The sequence below is a fragment of the Gadus macrocephalus genome, chromosome 21, assembly GCF_031168955.1.
Source record: "Gadus macrocephalus chromosome 21, ASM3116895v1".
NCBI classification, from domain to species: Eukaryota; Metazoa; Chordata; class Actinopteri; order Gadiformes; family Gadidae; genus Gadus; species Gadus macrocephalus.
In genome coordinates this window covers 18460915-18483115 of record NC_082402.1, presented here as the reverse complement: position 1 = coordinate 18483115, position 22201 = coordinate 18460915, and the positions used below count along the sequence as shown (strand labels likewise).

The 22201-nt window shown below is 44.3% G+C and overlaps 2 protein-coding genes across 3 annotated transcripts in view; one reads left to right on the top strand and one right to left on the bottom strand.

Moving 5' to 3' along the window:
- Positions 1 to 22201, bottom strand: part of ift172 (intraflagellar transport 172) — a 516193-nt gene that overhangs the window by 442982 nt on the left and 51010 nt on the right. The window contains exons 42-48 of one of the 2 annotated variants that reach the window (XM_060041906.1): positions 21850 to 21969; positions 21489 to 21584; positions 20571 to 20630; positions 20212 to 20310; positions 17787 to 17940; positions 16009 to 16100; positions 14747 to 14836 (exon numbers count right to left, since the gene is read on the bottom strand). In XM_060041906.1, the coding sequence (XP_059897889.1) occupies positions 14747 to 14836; positions 16009 to 16100; positions 17787 to 17940; positions 20212 to 20310; positions 20571 to 20630; positions 21489 to 21584; positions 21850 to 21969 (711 nt within the window). Of the gene's footprint in view, positions 1 to 14028; positions 14837 to 16008; positions 16101 to 17786; positions 17941 to 20211; positions 20311 to 20570; positions 20631 to 21488; positions 21585 to 21849; positions 21970 to 22201 lie in introns of those variants that run through there. The other variant, XM_060041905.1, reaches the window with a different exon arrangement.
- On the top strand, positions 7562 to 11561 carry LOC132449989 (uncharacterized). The gene is made up of 3 exons (XM_060041942.1): positions 7562 to 9007; positions 9923 to 10000; positions 10150 to 11561. Exon 1 carries the CDS (start codon positions 7600 to 7602, stop codon positions 8563 to 8565), a length of 966 nt encoding a protein of 321 aa, XP_059897925.1. The 5' UTR covers positions 7562 to 7599; the 3' UTR covers positions 8566 to 9007; positions 9923 to 10000; positions 10150 to 11561.

Genomic DNA, 22201 nt, shown 5'->3' with positions numbered 1-22201 from the left:
GAGTTTTTTTGGGAGACCATTGCAATAATCAAGCTTACTAGTGATAAAGGCATGTACTAGTTTTTGTAACTATAGGCTTTAAATCTTTTTATTTACCAATAATAATGATTCAAATTCTCTGCAGGTGCGGTGCTTGGTATGTTCTGCTGAACTGAAGTACCATGGAAATACATCATCCATGAATAGGCACTTCACGCAAGCATAGAGCTGCTGTAAATCAGGGGAACACAAGTCGTGGTAAGGTATATGTTTTGTTACTAGACACACTATCGCAACATTTTATTTCATTTCATGAATCATAGGGCTGCAATTTTACATTAACCTTTAATTTCCTTTGTTAATTTGATTTTTATGTCTTTATTTATTTATTTGTTTTAGTGGACCGGAAGCAAGAGATTGATGAGGCTCTAAATATGATTGTAAAATGCCTTTTTCCCTCTTGGACGACAGCGGTTTTAAGCACTTTGTGGCTTAGCTGGATCCTACCTACACTCTGCCATCCAGATGGGCTCACAAGAACATGGTGGTCCAGAAGTATGAGGAGGTGAAGACCAAGGCCAGGGCTGTCATGCAGAGTGTTGAAGCTGTTAGCCTGACTGCTGATATGTGGATTAATATGGACGCATATCTATTAGGCAACTGCCATAATGTGGTTGACTCTGCAAAGATGGCCACAATTCTTTTGGGAGTGCTGCCTTTCCCTGTGTCTCATACTGCTGATACAACCCGGTCTCACGAAAATACGTGACACTGTCACATTATTTAATCTATTGAAACGTGATCAGTGACACGTATTTTCAAAATGTTCGTGTCAAAAAGCACAAATTTCAAACACATGCTATTCAATTGGAAGTATTTGTCGTGTCACTAAGCACGACTTCCAAACTAAGGTTCTGTCCGGGAGCGTTCTCCCCATTGTCCCTTAAGGAGCTCCGTACAGAACATTTATTGTTAAAAAATTTCTGTGATAACTAACAATATGACAGCTTTTGGCCACCCGTTTCTACTTAAACTTGTCTGTGATAACTAACAATATGACAGCTTTAGGCCACCCGTTTCTACTTTCACCTTTGATTCTGAGAAATTGTGACAATTCACGGATAGGCCTATAGTAAATGCAGGTGCGCTGCTCTGTAGGCAAACCGCGAAGGGAAAAAGGGTAGCTGCTTCATCTGTTCTTTTTAGAATTGTATGTCTTGATGTTTTGATTGTTTCTATTGTCTTGTTTTTGGCTATGTGAATGGAAGTCCGTGTCGATGCCTCGCAAGTCCAGTGTCGCGAGCGGACGTTGCCATGACATCTACAAATCATACCGTATTTAATGGGTTATCATTAATATTGATGTGTAGGGGTTGATTATAACTCGTGAATAATATTGTTTAGACCACGGTCTGGGGGAATACTCGTGTTCTGATTGGCTGCAGGGTGTGTATTAACTCCTGATATAGGCCTACAGACACCTGCTAAGTAATTCCAGTCAGTGTTTAGATTCTCGGCCCGAGCCCGAGCCCGACCCGAACCGACCCGTGGGCCGGGTCGGGCCGATATTTCCCACCACTATCCTCGGGCCAGGCCTTTGATCGAGCGTTTTTATTTTTATTTTATCATTGGTTTATTGGCCTAATCTGAGGAGAAATCTATGCCATTTATTTACACGGGTCTTCTCAATGCCGTGGAACGCTCCGTTCACTTGCATGGGTAGTAGTCCGGTGACTTGTCAACCCCAGCGTCTTCCGTTGCTTAGCGACGTCACCGTCTTTGCGGACAAATTATTTCTCTGCTAATCAACACTACGAATGCTGGTAACGAATAAATTGTAAAAAAGACACACCATGTGAAGTTATTTTTTCGTTTTGGCAAGTAGCCGTGTAATAAGCGGGCTAATGAATAGAACGTCGCCGGTCATTATCGAAAATAAGACCCTTCAGGGCGAAGCAAGACACCTTCGATGCACGTCGGTGTACTGTTCGCCCTGGTGGGGCTTATTTTCCCGATAATGACCGGCGTTCTATGCATTATCCTTTACATATATATTTAGCAGAGTAGACCTAGTAACAAATGTGTACAAAGTCACATATGTATTAAAAAAATGTCGGATTGAAATCGGGCTCGGGCTCATAATTACAGTTAATGTGTCGGGGCGGGCCGGGCTCGGACAGAACGTGCACGGGCTCGGACAGAAAGTGCACGGGCTCGGGCTTGGTTTTCTTTATAAATCGAATGGGAAATGCAATAGGCCTATTTTAGGACCGAATCACCTTTAAACGTGTTTCTAATAACATTTCTTACGAGAAATATACTTTTTACTTGCATAATCTTTAGTCAGTGATTACGTCTGATCTTTAGTTTTATAGTTATTAGGAAGATTTTATCGGCTCGCTCGCATGTTTCAACGACGTTAGGTTGCTAGGGACGCTGCTTTCGCTAAACTAGCAGCTCCGTGTTTCCTGCGTTTGTGTTATTAAACCGTTACTTTATGTAACTTTTAATGATATCATCTTGTTAGAAACACGTATATCTGTGAGCCAACCCAGTCGCCAAAAGCATACGTTGACAGTGTACGTTTTCGTGAGCACTGGATTACGTCGCATTTCAACATAAAATAGCGTGTTATACACACACACACACACACACACACACACAGGGCCGACGGACTGCGGGGGACAGTGAGGCAGTCGTCGGGGGGCCCAAGGCAGAGGGGGGGCCCATGGCAATTAAAAAAAAAAAAAATTAGTAGTGTTAGGAGTCGCACATGGCCGCGTCTCTCTAACCCCCGTCCCCCGTCCCCCCCGTCAACAATTCAGCGCAGGGGGCTGGTAGGGGGAATTCGGGGGGGTGGGGGGGGGCATCAGTACCTCTTGTATGCAGGGCCCAGGATTTGGTGCAACGGCCCTGCACACACACACACACGCACGCACGCACGCACGCACGCACACGCACACGCACACACACACGCACACGCACACACACACACACACACACTGCATTTCGCTGCTAAAACAACAACAAAAAATATTCCCTCAAATATAATTTCAAAACATTGGCCAAAGTGGAATATCTATTTTATTTGGGCTGCTTCTACGACATTTTGGGTGGATATTGAACGGTATGTGGGCAGGACGTTTTTTGCTGGACCTGGCAACCCTGCGCTGGTGCCGGCTCCTTTTGACCTTTTGACCCCAGACTTCTGGGGGAATAGCTGAATCAATTCATTAGTCAATCAGAAGTATGTCAATATCTTCCCGGTGGCGTAAGAGGGCGAACAAGGTGTCCTTCAACATCTACGCTTCCAGGCGATTGCAACGGTGGCACACATGAGCATATTCAAACATGTTTAATGGTAGTAATTAGCCGTCGAAATTGGAGGCCTTAATCAATAATGAGCAGCTATTGCATTTCCCATTCGATTAATAAAGAAAATCAAGCCCGAGCCCGGCCCGCCCCGACACATTAACTGTAATTATGAGCCCGAGCCCGATTTCAACCCGACATTTTTTTTAATACATATGTAACTTTGTACACATTTGTTACTAGGTCTACTCTGCTAAATATATATGTAAGGGATAATGCATAGAACGCCGGTCATTATCGGGAAAATAAGCCCCACCAGGGCGAACAGTACACCGACGCGCAGCGAAGGTGTCTTGCTTCGCCCTGAAGGGTCTTATTTTCGATAATGACCGGCGACGTTCTATTCATCAGCCCGCTTATTACACGGCTACTTGCCAAAACGAAAAAATAACTTCACATGGTGTGTCTTTTTTACAATTTATTCGTTACCAGCATTCGTAGTGTTGATTAGCAGAGAAATAATTTGTCCGCAAAGACGGTGACGTCGCTAAGCAACGGAAGACGCTGGGGTTGACAAGTCACCGGACTACTACCCATGCAAGTGAACGGAGCGTTCCACGGCATTGAGAAGACCCGTGTAATAAAGACCTATAATATGTCTGTTTATGGCATAGATTTCTCCTCAGATTAGGCCAATAAACCAATGATAAAATAAAAATAAAAACGCTCGATCAAAGGCCCGGCCCGAGGATAGTGGTGGGAAATATCGGCCCGACCCGGCCCGTGGGTCGGGTCGGGCTCGGGCAGAGAATCTAAACACTGACTGGACCTACTTAGCAGTTGTCTGTAGGGCTATATCAGGAGTTAATGCACGCACTGCAGCCAATCAGAATACGAGTTTTCCCCCAGACTGTGGTATAACCAATATTATTCACGAGTTATCATCAACCCCTACACATCAATATTAATGATAACCCATTAAATACGGTATGATTTCTAGATGTCATGGCAACGTCCGCTCGCGACACTGGACTTGCGAGGCATCGACGCGGACTTCCATTCACATAGCCAAAAACAAGACAATAGATCTATGGCTAGATCAAAACATCAAGACATACAATTCTAAAAAGAACAGATGAAGCAGCTACCCTTTTTCAGCTAACACCTTATTAAAAGTAACCTTGATCTTCTCCAGGCTGCAGATGATGGAAACTGCTCAATTCGAATGCTGCTGGATTTGACACGGTCGATCACTACCTCTTGATTGGCCGTTTGAGACTGGGTGTGGCAAATCTGTTTCAGCCCTGGATCGATTCCACTCTTACATCAGAAATAGGAGTTGTGTCCAAAAGTAGCTCATCGTCCACTTACGCCAGCATACCGTCAGGCGTCCAACAAGGCTCCATCCTCTGACCCATCTGCTTCTCATTGTACATGCTATCACTGGGCAGATGATCCACAACCAGAATATCCTGTTTCATTTTAATGCTGAGAACACGCAAATGTACCAACCTTTGCAAGGTTGGTCGGTATGTAATATGGAATTGGTATGCCTTAAAAACTTTTTTTTTGTTCATTTGCTTAAATGATTATAGTTTGTTCATTATGAGCCACCGGAACCACCGTACTGTGTGGCCTCATCCAATCAGAATGTTAGTTCCCCTTTGCTTCCGGTTTGTATCGCAGTTGATTGAAGGCTTGGATTAAATGCAGTCGTTTTTTCTCGGTGTGATCCTTCACTCATACCAACCAGTAGGAACGTTCTACATGGTGTCAGAAGCGAGTACGGACTCCTCGCCAGTGTTTTCTTTTTCCTTTTTTTTTGCCGGTCGTCGTTGAACAACCTGTTGGATTTAACCGTGCTAGCGTAGCTATCACCATTTAAGAACGCTGTTTTCCTTTCCCCGACGTGATGGCGGATGGATTTCGCAGACCGGACCTCTCGTTTTTGATGAAAATATCGCTGAGGATTGGTGTATTTTTGAGCGGGAGTACGACATTTTTATTGCTGCCACACACTCAGAAAAGTCAGCAAAGACTCAAGCTTATATCCTTCTCAACATTGCTGGCCCAGACGCCATCGAACGAGAGCGGTCTTTTGTCTACTCTGCTGAAGTGTGCGCGCCAGGAGATGATGGAGGGATCATCAACCCAGCTGAGTCTCGAGAGGACCCCGAATGTTTGAAGGGAAAGATTCGGGAAATCTGCAATCCTCAAAACAACAGGACTATGGAAAGGCACAAATTTCATACCAGAAGTCAGAAACAAGGTGAGAGCATTGAATCATTCACAAGTGATTTAAGGATTAAGGCTAAATGCTGCCATTTTGGAGACCTAACGGACAAGCTTATCTGTGACCGCATCGTGTGCGGCGTTACCAGCGAGCTAAAACTAGCCAAAGCCATTTCTATCTGTCGAATACACGAGATGACAGAGGAAAGCAGCAAGACGTTAGCATCACAGAGCAATGCAACCAGTGTTAATGCAATTAGGTTAGTTTCAAATAAAATGCATTGGCCAAAGCCCCAGCCCCCCGCACGGACCGTCATGAGGTGCAATAATTGTGGAGGGAGCCACGCAGCCAAGCGGGAAAGGTGTCCAGCATTCGGACAACAGTGTCACAGTTGCCAAAAGTTCAACCACTACAAAAGTTGCTGTAAGTCTAAACCGTGCAGCAAAAATAGGCAACATCCCAGACAGAATGGCAGACATGCGGTTAACGAGCTAGAAATGGAGGAACACACATGTGACGATGGAATGTTCTATGTGGATGGCGTTGAAGTTGACAGTCATGTTGATTGTGTGAATCTAAAAGCCATTGAAACGGATGAAGGATTTGTCACAATGCACATAAAGACAAGGGAGAAATCAGACTTTGTATCAATCCCAAAGACCTCAACACCGCATTGAAAAGACCCCACCACCCAATGCGCAGCGTGGAAGAGGTGGCAGCGCCGATGTCCGGGGCAACAGTTTTTTCTGTTCTGGATGCAAAGAACTCTTTCTGGCAGATACGTCTCGACAAGAGATCATCACTGCTGACCACATTCAGCACCCCATTTGGGCGCTACAGATTCCTTCGGATGCCCTTTGGCATTAATTCCGCCAGTGAAGTATTTCAGCGCTCCATGGAACAACTGTTTGCGGGTTACCCCTGCTCAGTCATCGTCGATGACATCATCATAGGAGGCCGCGGAGTGGCTGAACACGATGCCAACTTGAGAAAACTGCTCGAAAGGGCACGGGAGATCAATCTCAAGCTAAACCCAGACAAATGTAAATTTCGCCTGGACCAAGTAGCATACGTAGGCCACATCTTCACAAGCAATGGCCTAAAAGTGGACCCGTCTAAAACTGCAGCGATCAATGACATGCCAGTCCCCACGGATGTGACCTCACTACAACGCTTCCTGGGCATGGTCAACTACCTTAGAAAGTACATTCCAAATCTCAGCGACATTGCAGCGCCCCTTAGGCAACTCACCCGCAAAGAGACAGCATGGTGCTGGTTCCAACAGCATCAGGAAGCCTTCGAGCGCCTCAAGTTATGCCTGGCCAGCCCACCAGTACTGGCGTATTACAATGTCAAAGACCCAGTTACACTGACCTGCGACGCGTCAGGTTATGGACTAGGAGCAGCATGCTTACAGAACGGCAGACCTGTAGCCTTTGCGTCGCGTGCTCTCACAGACACTGAGACACGATACGCTCAAATAGAAAAGGAGCTTCTAGCTGTTGTGTTTGCCTGCACAAAATTCAAAGACTATGTCTACGGAAAGCCCACAATCGTAGAAACCGACCACCAGCCCTTGGTGACCATCATAAAAAAGCCCATTCATGCCGCTCCTGCCTGTCTCCAGAGAATGCTGCTTCGCCTGCAAAGTTACGACATCGACCTGATCTACAAAAAGGGCAAGCACATGTACCTGGCAGACACCCTCTCCAGAGCTCCCAGCTCACATGCACCGCAGAGCTCTGTTGAAAACGGTGACTACGAAGTCATGACTGTGAGCTACATATCCTCAGACCGCCTGGAGGAACTCCGTAAACATACAGCGGAAGACGAGGTGCTACAGACTCTTATCACAATCATTCAACGCGGATGGCCCACCAGAGAAAGCCAACTCCAGCCTGCCATCAGCCATTTCTTTCCATACAGAGATGAGCTGATAGTGGAAGATGGCATCGTCATGAAAGGCCATAAAGCGGTCATCCCCCAATCACTGCACAGGGAGTACATCAACATTGTGCACAAAGGCCACCCAGGCAACCAAACGTAGAGCTAGAGGTGTAATCTTCTGGCCTGCTATGTCTAAGAACATTACAGCAGAGGTGCTCTCATGTGCAGTGTGCAATAGCACAAAGTCGCATCAGCGAAAAGAGCCCCTCCAACTCCACCCTGTTCCAGATCTGCCATGGTCCACAGTGGCTGCAGACATTCTTGATTGGCATGGCAAACATTATCAAGTTCTCGTGGATTCATACCCCGGCTGGTTCAAACTCGACCTGCTCCGAGATTTGACCTCATCAGCCGTCATATCCAAATTGAAAAGACACTTTTCGGTACACGGTACACCTCACATACTCATCACAGACAATGCTAGACAGTACACCAGCCAGCACTTCAAGGATTTTGCTAAACAATGGGACTTTACTCATACCACAAGCAGCCCGGAGTTTCCCCAGTCAAACAGACTCGCAGAAAGAGCAGTCCGCAGTGCCAGGCAACTCATGGAGAAATCGCACAGAGAAGGATCTGATGTGTTTCTCAATATCCTGAACCTCAGAAACATTCCCCGTCACCCAACATTAGGCTCTGCTGCTGAGCGTCTTATGTCACACCAAACTCGAGCAGCCATTCCAGTGAGCACTATACTGCTGGAGCCTGCCACGAGGAATGTCAAGCAAGTTGCCGCCCAACTTCTCAACAAAAGGCTCACCCTGAAGCGCTGCTATGACAAGTCGAGCCACCCACTACAGTCCTATATAGTTCAAGCTGATGGGAAGAATTATAGGAGAAATCGCCGCAATATGCTTCCTGTCGCAGAGCCACCATCGCCGCAGCTCGTTGATGACCCAGACCAACAGGACAACAGCCCCCCTACAGTGGACAGTTCTCCCCCACCACAAATGCCAGCATCACACACGGTGCAACCACAACACCCATCCTCTCCCCAGCCCCAGTCCACAACGCCCTCACACATTGAGAATCAAGACACACAATACACCACACGCTCAGGTCGCACCTGCAAACCAAATCCCAAATACATGTGAAAAAAAAAAGAAGAAGAAAAGAAGAAGAACAATCCCATCTATCCAGCGTGTTTAATATTGGGACTACTTAAACTCTCAAAGTGTTTAGTAGGCTATGAAGAGGCCTAAACGTTAAAAGTGAAATAAGAAGTGTTCAATTAACCTTATTTGTTTGATTTAAGTTGCAATGTTTACCAGTGCTATTTTGTTGACGGTGCTAAAGACGAAAAGGAGAGGATGTAGATCATCTGCTTAAATGATTATAGTTTGTTCATTATGAGCCACCGGAGCCGCCGCTGTGTGGCCTCATCCAGAGCTATAGAGAGAGAGAGTTGCGACACTTCCATTGGACTCCGTTGTAGCGCCTACTTCCGGGGTATGGAGCCTCGAATAGTTCCAAACAACCATTTTACGGCGGAAGAGACCGTTCATTTCCATTGCTGGCCGCCGAGTAACTTCTGAGGTAAATTGATTAAATAGCTACCTCTTTTGAATTGTCAACTGTCTATATTGTATCAGAGGCCCTTTATGATGCATATACTGATCTTTATTTGTAAATGCACAGCGTAATTATATATATATTTATCTTGGTAGACGACCGATTGCTGGCTAGTTTGTTAGCTCGATTTCACCATCTGTGAAGGTATCTCCGGGGTTAAATTGATTAAATAGCTACCTCTTTTGAATTGTCAACTGTCTATATTGTATCAGGACCTTTATGATGCATATATTGATATTTATTTGTATATGCACAGCGTAATTATATATATTTTTATCTTGGTAGACGACCGATTGCCTGCTAGTTTGTTAGCTCGACTTCACCACCTGTGAAGGTATCTCCGGGGGTACATTGATTAAATAGCTACCTCTTTTGAATTGTCAACTGTCTATATTGTATCAGGACCTTTTATGATGCATCTATTGATATTTATTTGTATATGGACAGCGTAATTATATATATTTTTATCTTGGTAGACGACCGATTGCCTGCTAGTTTGTTAGCTCGACTTCACCATCTCTGAAGGTATCTCCAGGGGTAAATTGATTAAATAGCTACCTCCTTTGAATTGTCAACTGTCTATATTGTATCAGGACCTTTTATGATGCATATACTGATATTTATTTGTATATGCACAGCGTAATTATATATATTTATATCTTGGTAGACGACCGATTGCCTGCTAGTTTGTTAGCTCGACTGCACAATGTGATGGTATCTACACCAACAATTACAAAGTTCAGTACTAGTGAATCTAACTTTTATTTAGTTAGTTATTTATGTTGGATTACTAGGATAATTTAGGTTGATTTAAGGACGGGTTTTATGATGCGATAGCTAGTAGAAATAACAGTGTTTGTTTAATTATATCCTGGAAAGGGTGATGTTCAGCACATGAAGCCCTACAGATGCCGCCGATTCAACAATGCTGATTATGATGGGCGGTCAATTTAACCTGTATGGCTTTTTCGTTTTAACTTCTTGTTGACTGAATTGTTTCTCTTTCTTAGTGCCAAATTGATTATCTTTCTTAGTGCCAAATTGATTCTTTTTTGTTTTGCAATAGCCCTCTCTGCTCTCCTTCTCATTAATTTTTCCTTTTCTAGTTGCCTTATTAGGTCCTCCACAGTCGCCCCATCAGTCCCTGGCAGTCTGGTCCCTGGAGCAGCTGGCCCTGGCAAAAGTTATTCCTTCACTGTTGACCCCTGACTGACTGGCCCTCGGCACACAAATCCCTGGATCACCTGCCCCTGGATCACCTGCCCCTGGATCACCTGCCCCTGGCAATGTAACCTCTTGATTGCTCTCTCCGTCTCCTGTGATGTCCTTTTCAATGCTCTTGAAAACAATAATTACAAGGTAATGTTGCTGTTATATGTATTTTGCCTTTGCATTTGCAACTACTGTCATCTCCAATGTAATAAAATGAATTAAAGCAAAACATTTCTGTAATGTGAATTAAATCATCTGCCACAATCAGAAACCAATACAATTTATGAATGGATCTACCGGCAATTGTTAATTGGGTAGAAATGTGTCGATTATCTACATTGTGTGCAAATCCTCAGAGAATCCCTGCCTTCTGGTTGTTTTTTAAACTGAATGTACAAATATGAATTATGTAATCTCATTAGGAGTGTAGTCTATCCTTGAATTACATGAAATGGGGAATATTGTTAGCTGCATGGATCATACCGAAGTTTAATTTGGTGCAATATGTGTGGTCCGTTGCACTTGGTTCCGGAGGCACCCTCACAGAAGGGGGTTTCCTCCTCTTCGGTTTAGGGTGATGGATGAAAACTGTTGGGCCTGCATCGGGCCTCAACTTCAACATCCTATCTACTTTTGTGGCTTTGAATCTGTCATTTTCAAAGTGTACCTGTAGGTAGGCTTGTAAGATCAGTTTCCATTGCACTTCAAATATCATTGGAAAGTCATAATTCTCTACACTTAGAATTATTATGCCCTTTGAAATGCTAGCAAGTGATCTGAACATTACGTTACATCGTTTTTGACTGTTGCTGACTGTCAATAAGTTTTGACGGCTGACCGTTGCCATCCATTTCTCCCTGCGCTCTTGGTCCTTGGGGAAGCCGTACATGTGATAACCCTTCTCGGACAGATTGGGGCATCCAAATGCTGCACAGCCAACCATGGTATGACCATTTATCTATAAAATGTTAGTTGTAACCAATGAACCATGACACCATTGAAGATCACAGAGCGGGTAACAACTGTTCCTCAACCACTTATGCCCCAACTTTTGAGAATAGGTTAGAGGTCAGAGTTCATGACCAAACGAGGATCCTCCCTCCTAAACCCATTTTGAATTTGCTCAGGGCTATTCTAAGTATTGTAACGGCATAAAGTATAGTATATTTGCAACGTTATATGTTAATGGTTTGCCCTAAGTATATAGTGTTCCCTGCTGTGTCCATTGTTGAATCTGTTCACACAATCGCAATCACTTGTTCTTGTCACACTAATTGTTTAATAAAAAAAATTACAATTTCATTCATCCAAGCGTAATGAGTTGTTATTCTTTAATATATTTGATATTTTGTGTGGCTTATATCTTTAAATGATCATGGTAGAACATCTTGAATACTTTGATTTCAACACAGATGTAAGGTAAAAGTTAAGGTTAGGCCAGTATGCTAACACGAATGTGAAGCTTTCCCTCCAAAACTTAAAAACGCATCTAAGTAATAGTACTTATAGATAGCTTTCAGTTGCCCCCCTACCGCTCTAAATGTAAAACTGACATTTACAAATATGCAATAACAGTCAGACAAATACTTGTATGTGATTTTTTCATACATATTTACCATTTAATATTGAAATCTCTGCTGTCGTCCCATAGAATAACATTGAAATCGCGGCGTGTTTGGAACTATTGAGGCTTACATGAACCACGTGACAACCACGTGACCACCCTGTCGGCGAGATCATAGCGTGTCGCAACTCTCTCTCTCTATAGCTCTGGCCTCATCCAATCAGAATGTTAGTTCCCCTTTGCTTCCGGTTTGTATCGCAGTTGATTGAAGGCTTGGATTAAATGCAGTCGTTTTATCTCGGTGTGATCCTTGACTCATACCAACCAGTAGGAACGTTCTACACCTGAAGTTAATATATCAAAACAATCAGCAACCCTGTTTCTAAAGCATACAGTGTCAAAATTCACTGTCAAATGGACGTTGGCGAAATGATGTGTACACCGCTTTAAGTCCCAGCCTGCATTGTAGAGAGGCCGCGGTTCAAAAAGGCAACTTCAATCAAATGCATTTTTTTCTTTCTAGCATGGGTATACTAAGGAATCTCCTCTTAGTAGCCTACGCGTTTTTGACGCAATGTGAGAGCCGTTTAAATATTGGAGATATTCTGTAGTGGCGAAAAACCGTGGTCGGGTTTTTCCTATAACGCCAAGTTCCAAGGTTTTTATCCTTTTGCCACACGGAGAAAGCAGCTGATGCCATTGTTTGACGCGCAGTTTGTGTCCGAGAAAATAGTGAGAGCTTGACTGTCCAAGGCCGTCATTTATTGTAAATAAAATATAACAAATAAGGATGCAAAGCAAGTATCTATATCAGTGTTTCACAAACAGAACGTTCAATAACTGTATCTGCTCGTCCGCCTTCTCCCCGTCATGCACTCCGTCACCTATTTAAAGGGTGCACCATCAGCACCTGTCGCAGGTGTTCAGTCATCACAGGTGGGAAAGAAGGAGAAATTACCTACGGTATAGGAACCCTAATAATACCAACGATTACAATAGGGTTCCTACATCATTCGTAGGACCCCTGATAAATTCTAAGGACATGCAGGCATCTCATGTTCTCAGAACAATACCTACTAGCAATCATTTCCTTATTAAACCAGAAGGCCCCTCAGGTCCTCAGAACAAGAACTTCTAACCATTCCAAGGGCCTGCCTGAAGTCTTTCTTCCATTGCTGCAGCAACCCTTTGAAAGAATGTGCTGGCTGCTATCGCATCCAACTGAATCCTTTGGTGTTTTTAAATCAAGTTCAAATTGATTGAATGAAATGGAGCACTTGATGCATTGTTTTCATTATCATGCGCCTATGCACTCCTTTCCTTAACATGCTCCTAAATTAGACTGTTGGTTTGTGTAGTGGCTTTGCATACTGTAAATATTCGGTACAGCACTGGTACCAACCTGGTCTGTTTTTTAAGGAGCTCTATATATATATATATATAGAATAAACTAACTTAAACACAGAAAAATATATATTTTATGTATTTTCTTATCGTTAACATAAAACACCACAATCTTTCCCCAAAACAAGGGAACATCTAGTGTTAGGCGTCAAGAGGTGATCGGTTGAGAGTGTGGAACGCTTTAATAGGCCTAGTGCATAATGTCACAATACATATAGCACACAAATCCTCATAAGTGCATGGGTAAATTGGCCATGGACTCATTTTGACAACAGTTCGCCAGAGCGTCCATTGCGTGATACCAATCATTCAGCACAATGGAGAACATCTGCGACGGAGGGAAAGGAAGACCAGGTAACATTTAAAAGCTGTGCCACGTTTCTTCGGAGGGGAAGCTGGAAGCACGTGAGAACCAGGAAACCTCCAGGACCCGATTTGGACGGGTCGACGACTGGATCCAGCGGACCCTATCCCAGCAGGTCCTGGGGAGCACGCACGCCGGACGAGGTTGGCAGCCACGCAACGGAGCGCCAGACGGGAGCGACCTCCCGTTTCAGGGCCGTGACCAACCAGCCCGGAGAGACAAGAACACTGACTCTTCCGTGGCTCAGGGAGCCATAGTATTCATTTGGTTTTCCCCGTGTTGGGCACAGACCCGCGCGTTTTCCGTTGTGCAATGAATAAATGCCCCACATTGGGCTTTGAATGGACCTTGGCGTGTGGTAATTCCTGAATGATAGAGACATTCCTGGGGCCGGGTCGCCACATTAGATAAACACTTATGCCTATAATGGAAAACACTGGATACATTTTGAACACATTTTATTTCAATTTAACAAGAGAACATTAGTTAGCAGTCACCTGTCTCCTTTGTCGATATTTCAGAGTTTTGATGAGATGCAGCCAAAATATCAATATGTTCATGATGATGTAGAGAGAAAGATTAACAATGCTCAATATAACGTGAATGTAATGTGGAGGAACACAAAGAGGCAGACACATCATTTCCAAGAGACCCTGAGAAGCCCTGGTGCCTTGTTACTCAGCTGACAAATAGCAGGACAGCAAGACAGCAATGCTGGTGGCTGGGTTAGCATTGTAGCAAGGACCTGGTCAACAGAGGCATGTAGCTCAGGGGTTAGTACGGGCCCGTTTCCTGCCTGGAAGAAGCATTACAAAATAGGGAAGCATAATCCTACACATTTTATTTGTCAGATGAATTAATTTAAAATAAAATGTAATTATGCTCAGAGAGGTAGACCAAAACAGTAAAAAAATAAAAGTAGTAAAAAGTATATTTTGCACACCGGCATAAAGAAAAGCTTTTCCTTTGGATTTCAGAAAGTCGAGCATGTGTGACACTTTATGGCTAAACTGTACAAGCAAAACCAAGCAGTCAAGAGAGTAGAATGAAGTGGGCTTACAGAGCTGGACAGAAACAGGTTTGATATTTGCATTATGTAAAGCCTTTTAACGCTATGTACAGCCTGTATAACTGTGTACTTGTGGAAGTGTGTTAGTACTCAGTGGAAGGAGAAGCTGGAAGCAGGGAGGCCTCCACACCACTGGCTGATGAAGGTCAGCACATCCTGGCACTCTGGGCTGTGCGTTGTCTGCAGGGCGCGCGCACACACACACACACACACACACACACACACACACACACACACACACACACACACACACACACACACACACACACACACACACACACACACACACACACACACACACACACACACACAACAATAAACAAATGTTGTCTTTCCATCTCCGTTGTGCACGTTGCTATTATCAGGGATGTTCAAGTTACCCAAAGTCGGAAAATCTAAAATTGGACCGGTGAATAAATGGTTAATAGACTCATTTTTTACAGCACTTTTCAGACCTATGGCCACTCAAAGTTCTCTACAATTCGTCGATCAAATTCATCCATTCAAACACAACAACTTGCTATTCATTCAGCCATTCATATATGCACAACGGCTTGCTTCTCATTCTGCCATTCACACACGTTCATGCACCAACGGCATTGACCCCCATGCTAGGCAGCAGCCCCCCCTGCTGCTGCCCACACTACATTTGTCAGAATAAAGAAAAACAACAATAAATCGCTGTCGGTAAAGTAAGGATTTTCATTGAACCAAGTGCCAAGCACTAACAATCACTAGGTTTACCCATTCCCTATATACAACAAAGATGTTACATAAGATGCTTCACAATGCTAAGTACTAAGTGCAATGACGTACAACATACAATAAGTGTGATGTTGTATATAGCATGCTTATTTCACTGTGTGGTGTTAGTGTGCCCTCTCGCCGTCCGTTTCGCTTTGTCATCTGGTCCTGATAAGGACTAGTCTGGCTGTACCCAGACCAAGCTCAATCTACGATTGAATCTACGGACCAAGCTCAATCTATGATTGAGCTTGGTCCGGGGAGGCTGCCGTAATTTTCTTCAGCGCAAGAGGCGTGATCAACGGGCCTAGTTCAAATGACTTTGTACGCAATTGGATAGTCCTTCAACCAATCAGACCAACGATCCGGATGACGTACTATGCAGAGGGACAGAGAAACTCCAGGAAGGTGTCAACAAACGTGACCTGTATCTCAACGACCTATGCATGGTTACTTACTCACTGCCTCGTTTTGATAATTTGTTGCAAATCAAAGTTGTGTATGTTGAATGTAAATAAAGGAAGTCTGAACATACTTTAATTTAGTTTAACTAAAGTATGTTTTTACAAATGTCAATGAAGTGTGGGGGAGGAAAATGTGTGTCTCACTTTGGTGGCCATCAGGAACTTGTTCCAGTCATCCTTGTTGGAGGCCTTCCCTGGAGCTTTGAAGTCCATCTTGTTCCTCAGCACGGGGTAACCTGCAGCAGGTTAGACATCGTTCTGTACTACCAGTTATCATACATCAAACATGTTTAATGCACTGCTGCTCGAAGTTTCTATACCTGATTTAAGCAAAGAAAAAAGAAGTACAAAATAACCAAAGTCTTCAACCTATGACCTAAAATAACATTGAAGGTCATGGCATGGGAATGAAGGGCACATCAATGCACAATACGCTGGTTGACACTAAGGACGTCACCACCAGGACACATGGGGGGTGAACCATTACTACAAGGACTGCGTGAGGCTGAGTGACTGCATAGTGACTACCTGAGGCTGAAAGATGGGAAGAAAGAAAAGGATGGAGAATTGTGGTTAAAGTAAAAGGTAGAGCCATATTCCACGTTTTACGGTTATATCATAGGGTATGTGTGTATGCTACCAGTGATGTCATATCATAGGGTATATGTGCATGTTACCAGTGATGTCATATCATAGTGTCTGTGTGTATGTTACCAGTGATGTCATATCATAGTGTCTGTGTGTATGTTACCAGTGATGTCATATCATAGTGTATGTGTGTATGTGGTACCAGTGATGTCATATCACAGTGTATGTGTGTATGTTACCAGTGATGTCATATCACAGTGTATGTGTGCATGTTACCAGTGATGTCATATCATAGTGTATGTGTGTATATGTTACCAGTGATGTCATATCAGAGTGTATGTGTGTATGTGGTACCAGTGATGTCATATAGTGTCAGTGTGTATGTGGTACCAGTGATGTCATATCACAGTGTATGTGTGTATGTTACCAGTGATGTCATATCACAGTGTATGTGTGTATGTTAACAGTGATGTCATAGTGTATGTGTGTATGTGGTACCAGTGATGTCATATCATAGTGTATGTGTGTATGTGGTACCAGTTGTAGAATATTGGTGTATTTTAGTGTCTCTCTTTTGTTCACATTTCTAGTCTAGGAACAGGCCAGGGCCTCTCATACTGATACAAGGTGTTATCTCCAACATTCTGCCATTGTTATGTCTCAACAAGGTTGAACCGACCTGGTCCTCCGGGACATAGCCAGGGCCAGATACCTTATCAATGCTGAGAGTGTGTCTGTTCACGTGTTATTCATGTATCCCCTTTTTGTATAATACTCGCCCCAACCCTTTGGTTCGACGAGAAGAGGGTTTGACAGCCAAGGAACAAGTCATCGACCACCGGGTCCACTATAGATTATTCAACCTAAGTCTGTATCTCGCTGTATTACACACTGGAATAAACCATCTATTCAACCCTCTAATCCAACCTGTCAAGCTGCTTTGATTTCGACTTCAAGAATTACTACTACGACTGAAAATACACAACGCAGAGTCTGTCTGAACAGTTTAGAAATAAGCTGAAATCTAACACAGTGATGTCATATCATTGTGTATGTGGTACCAGTGATGTCATATCATAGTGTCTGTGTGTATGTGGTACCAGTGATGTCATATCATAGTGTCTGTGTTTACGTGGTACCAGTGATGTCATATCATAGTGTCTGTGTGTATGTGGTACCAGTGATGTCATATCATAGTGTCTGTGTGTATGTGGTACCAGTGATGTCATATCATAGTGTCAGTGTGTATGTGGTACCAGTGATGTCATATCATAGTGTCTGTGTGTACGTGGTACCAGTGATGTCATATCATAGTGTCAGTGTGTATGTGGTACCAGTGATGACGCAGGGCAGGGACCGGATGCCAGTGCTGGTGGCCAGCAGTGAAGCTTCGTAGGTGTCCCTCTCGTCCCTGGGTAGAACTTGCTCCACACGCTGGTCCATGGAGACGGCCAGGACCCAGTCCCTGATCTCCTCCCGCTGGGCCTCCTACAAACAGACACATAACAGTCAGACACACAACAGTCAGACACACAGGCAAAGGCATTTCTATCTTTAGTGTCAAGTTCTGAGTCTATCCTGATATTCACAACATCTTTAAAGGTCCCATGACATGAAAATCTCAATTTATGAGGTTTTCTAACATAAATATGAGTTCCCCTAGCCTGCCTATGGTCCCCCAGTGGCTAAAACTTGCGTTTGGTGTGAAACGAGCACTAGCTGTTCTGCTCGCCTTTGAAAAAACGGAGGCTCAAGCGCGCTGATTTGGAAATCTGTGCTCATGACATCATGAGGAATCTCAGCTCCTCCCCTTACTCTGCCTGGCCCGCCCAGAGACGTTGGCCCGCCAATGAGACTCGACCGTGCGAGCGCCACATGTGTGTGTGTGAATACACACACTGTAACGGAAGTGTTTCTTGTCGGTTCTTTGACGTGTCTTGTATTTCCACAACGAGACTGTCGTGGGGGTTATCTAAGCCATGGTTGAGAAGGAATTGGGGGAAAGGAACTTTGGTTTGACTCGCTGAAGTACATGAACTGCGACATGCCGCCGGTTGCCGCGAGGCACCATCGCCCGGCAGCGGGCAGCCGGCCGCAGGCAGCGCGCGGTTCAGTCGACTTCAGGTTGATGTGGAAGAACCAGAGACGTCGCAGAACCCGACAAAGTCGTTTGTGATTCATAATATCGTCTGGAGGCGCACACAATATGTTATATGATATAGATATCTATGTATTATATGATATTATTTAGATATAGAGCTCCAGGACTGTAACGCAAGTGTTGTACACTTCCTTGTTATTTGGATAACAGTTCTGCTGTTGGTGTGATGGCGCATAACACGTCTGGTATTTCTACAACGAGACTCGTATTGGGGGTTATCTTAGCCAAGGTTGAGAATGAATTGGGGGGAAGGAACTTTGGCTTTGACTCCCTCAAGAACATGAACCACGACATGGAGGAGAAAGGGATTGTTGGCGGCGAATGTCTCCCGCTTGAGCCCCGCTGAGGGACCACCGCCGGAGGCGGAGGTGCATAAGCGCTGCCCGACAAAGATCCCTTTCTCCTCCTTGTCGTGGTTCATGTTCTTGAGGGAGTCAAAGCCAAAGTTCCTTACCCCAATTCATTCTCAACCTTGGCTGAGATAACCCCCAATACGAGTCTCGTTGTAGAAATACCAGATACGAGAGTCCGACGTCACACCAACAGCAGAACGGTTATCCAAATAACAAGGAAGTGTACAACACTTGCGTTACAGTCCTGGAGCTCTATATCTAAATAATATCATATACATAGATATCTATATCATATAACATATTGTGTGTGCATCCAGACGATATTATGAATCACAAACGACTTTGTCGGGTTCTGCGACGTCTCTGGTTCTTCCACTTTCACATCAACCTGAAGTCGACTGAACCGCGCGCTGCCTGCTGCCGGCTGCCCGCTGCCGGGCGATGGTGCCTCGCGGCAACCGCCGGCATGTCGCAGTTCATGTACTTCAGCGAGTCAAATCAAAGTTCCTTTCCCCCAATTCCTTCTCAACCATGGCTCAGATAACCCCCACGACAGTCTCGTTGTGGAAATACAAGACACGTCAAAGAACCGACAAGAAACACTTGCGTTACAGTGTGTGTATTCACATTGATGTGGACGTTGAAGAACCAGGAACGTCGGAGAACCCAACGCGGTCGTTTGAGATTCATAATATCGGCTCACACAGCTTTTGGCCGTGATAATATATATTATATGATATAGATATCTGTGTAGGCTATATGATAATATTTAGATATAGAGCTCCAGGACTCCCGTGTGTTCTAGAATATTTACAGAACACGGCTAAAAGCTGTGTGCGGCTCGCCATTGCGATACATCCACTGTAAACAGAGCGCATGGTGGCTGCAAGCTGCTCAGGGCCACACCCCCACCCTCCTCCTTGACACGCCCACCGAAACAGCGCATTTGGGGGAAGCTCAATGTGCGACTGGCTCGGAGTGGCTGTAACTCTGCACCACGGCTGAATTTAGGGAACGTCTTTGAATACTGTGTTAGTTGCCCACTAATACCTATATTAAAGAATACATAAAATAGCATGTCATGGGACCTTTAAACATCATTATTCAGACTCTATTGGATCACAACATCTTAAACATCGTTATTCAGTCTATATTGGATCAAAACATATATATTACATACATAAAGATAACTATATATTAAAGTCTGCCAGCTGGATAGAGCTGAGGATGAATTAAGGTCCTCACGCTGACATGCAGCTTGGAAGGCACTGGAACCTCGAAGGGAATGTCCGTCTCCTGGAAGTCTGAGTGGTCCAGAGTGTCCAGAGTACCCTCATCAATCCCCTGGACACACACACACACACACACACACACACACACACACACACACACACACACACACACACACACACACACACACACACACACACACACACACACACACACACACACACACAGTTGGAAAACAATCAAATCAAAGGCAACAGCAAAGTGTGCAGGTCATGCAATTCATGAATTATTCAGCACATCACTGGGCCAACACCAATGACAACCAATCAGAAACATTTGTGGCTGTGGTTTAAGTCACGCTGGGATTTGCTCACATCAGCCAGATCCAGAAAGTGGTTGAGGAAGATGAAGGCCATGTTCTCCCAGCCTACGGCCTATCAGAAAGGAACAAAGAAACCAGTTCTGAAAAGAGCATGTTATATTCCAGTTGAAGATGGTCTTTTATTTCCCTGTCATGGAGCTCCAGGTGAACATGTTGTCTTTTTCTGTCTGTACAGTAGTTAGGAACGCATCTCTAATAGCACCATAACAGCTTTGTTCTGCTTGCGTCACATCTCTTAATCTCCTGAGTTGAAGTTTATTGCTGTAAACGGGTGAACCTTCCCTTTAATCTCTAAACTGAAGGCAGAATATTTTATGATCATTTGTGTACTTCCATATTAAAGCATGATATCTGCCGTATGGATGCAGCAGGTAGGGTCTTGTCCCAAACAAGACAGCGGAAAATATCATATAGCTTGCCTCAATAAAGAGTATCTAGTACAGGGGTCAGCAACCTTTTCAACATGCAGTGCCAGTTTGACATTTTCTCGTTAATGAGTGTGCCTTAAGCAACAAAATATTAAATATTAAGCTGAATTATGATACAGCGACCAAAAACATTTCAAGAAGAACTGGAATTGGATTACTTCCATTGCTGCCCTATTGTGCGGTGTGATTTAAATAATAATAATAAAATATAATTGATAATATTTTTTTTAGTGTGCCAATGATTCTGCTGTCCCATGCCAGTGGTGGCACGCGTGCCTAGGGTTGCCGACCCCCGATCTAGTAGACTAAAGTTTCATTACAGTAACCTAACCTATCAATAACCTTGTGCTGCCATTCCAACAGCCACTCTCAAGTTGCTTATTCAGATCTTGTTCTGAGTCTCAGCTGTCACTCTGGATATAGGGGACTTTATTAACAATCTGGCCATGGAGCCAGCGGGTTAATGGCTCCCTGGGTCTCACCCTGCAGGCCAGGCCCGCCTCATAGAAGGCCTTGTCAGCAGCCAGCAGCTCAGTGTGGCGCAGCAGAGAGATCGACAGCTTGGTGGAAATGCTCACCTGAAAACAAAATAATACAGATTCAATTTGTTAAAATAAATAGTACCCCAATATCAATACCACATTCCTGAACTTCACTACGTGCTTACAAACTGGACACATGTCTTATTGGTGTGTGTGTGTGTGTGCGCGCGCGCGTGCGTGCGTGCGTGCGTGCGTGCGTGCGTGCGTGCGTGCGTGCGTGCGTGCGTGCGTGCGTGCGTGCGTGCACGCGCGTGCGTGCGTGCGTGTGTGTGTGTGTGTGTGTGTGCGTGCGTGCGTGTACCAGCTGGTCCACTCCTTTAGCAGCACATCGCGTGGCGCAGTAGTGAGCTATCAGCAGCATCGTCTCAAACTCCTCATGGCTCGGGCTGTTGGCCTCTGAAGACTTGGAGATATTCTCACACTATACACAGGTAACAGAATTATGGACCATAATTAACACACAGAAACAAGCTCAAGTAGAACATAAACAGTGTCCTTGAGGCTGGTATTGTCTTAGTTCCTTTATTTAAAATGTTAGCATTAAATAGTAGATCAGAAAGGTCAAATCGTACATCAATCTATGTCGAAGATGCACCAGTGATCATCAGTACTAGCACATAGCTCAATAGGTGTACCAAGGTTCTGAGCTAATT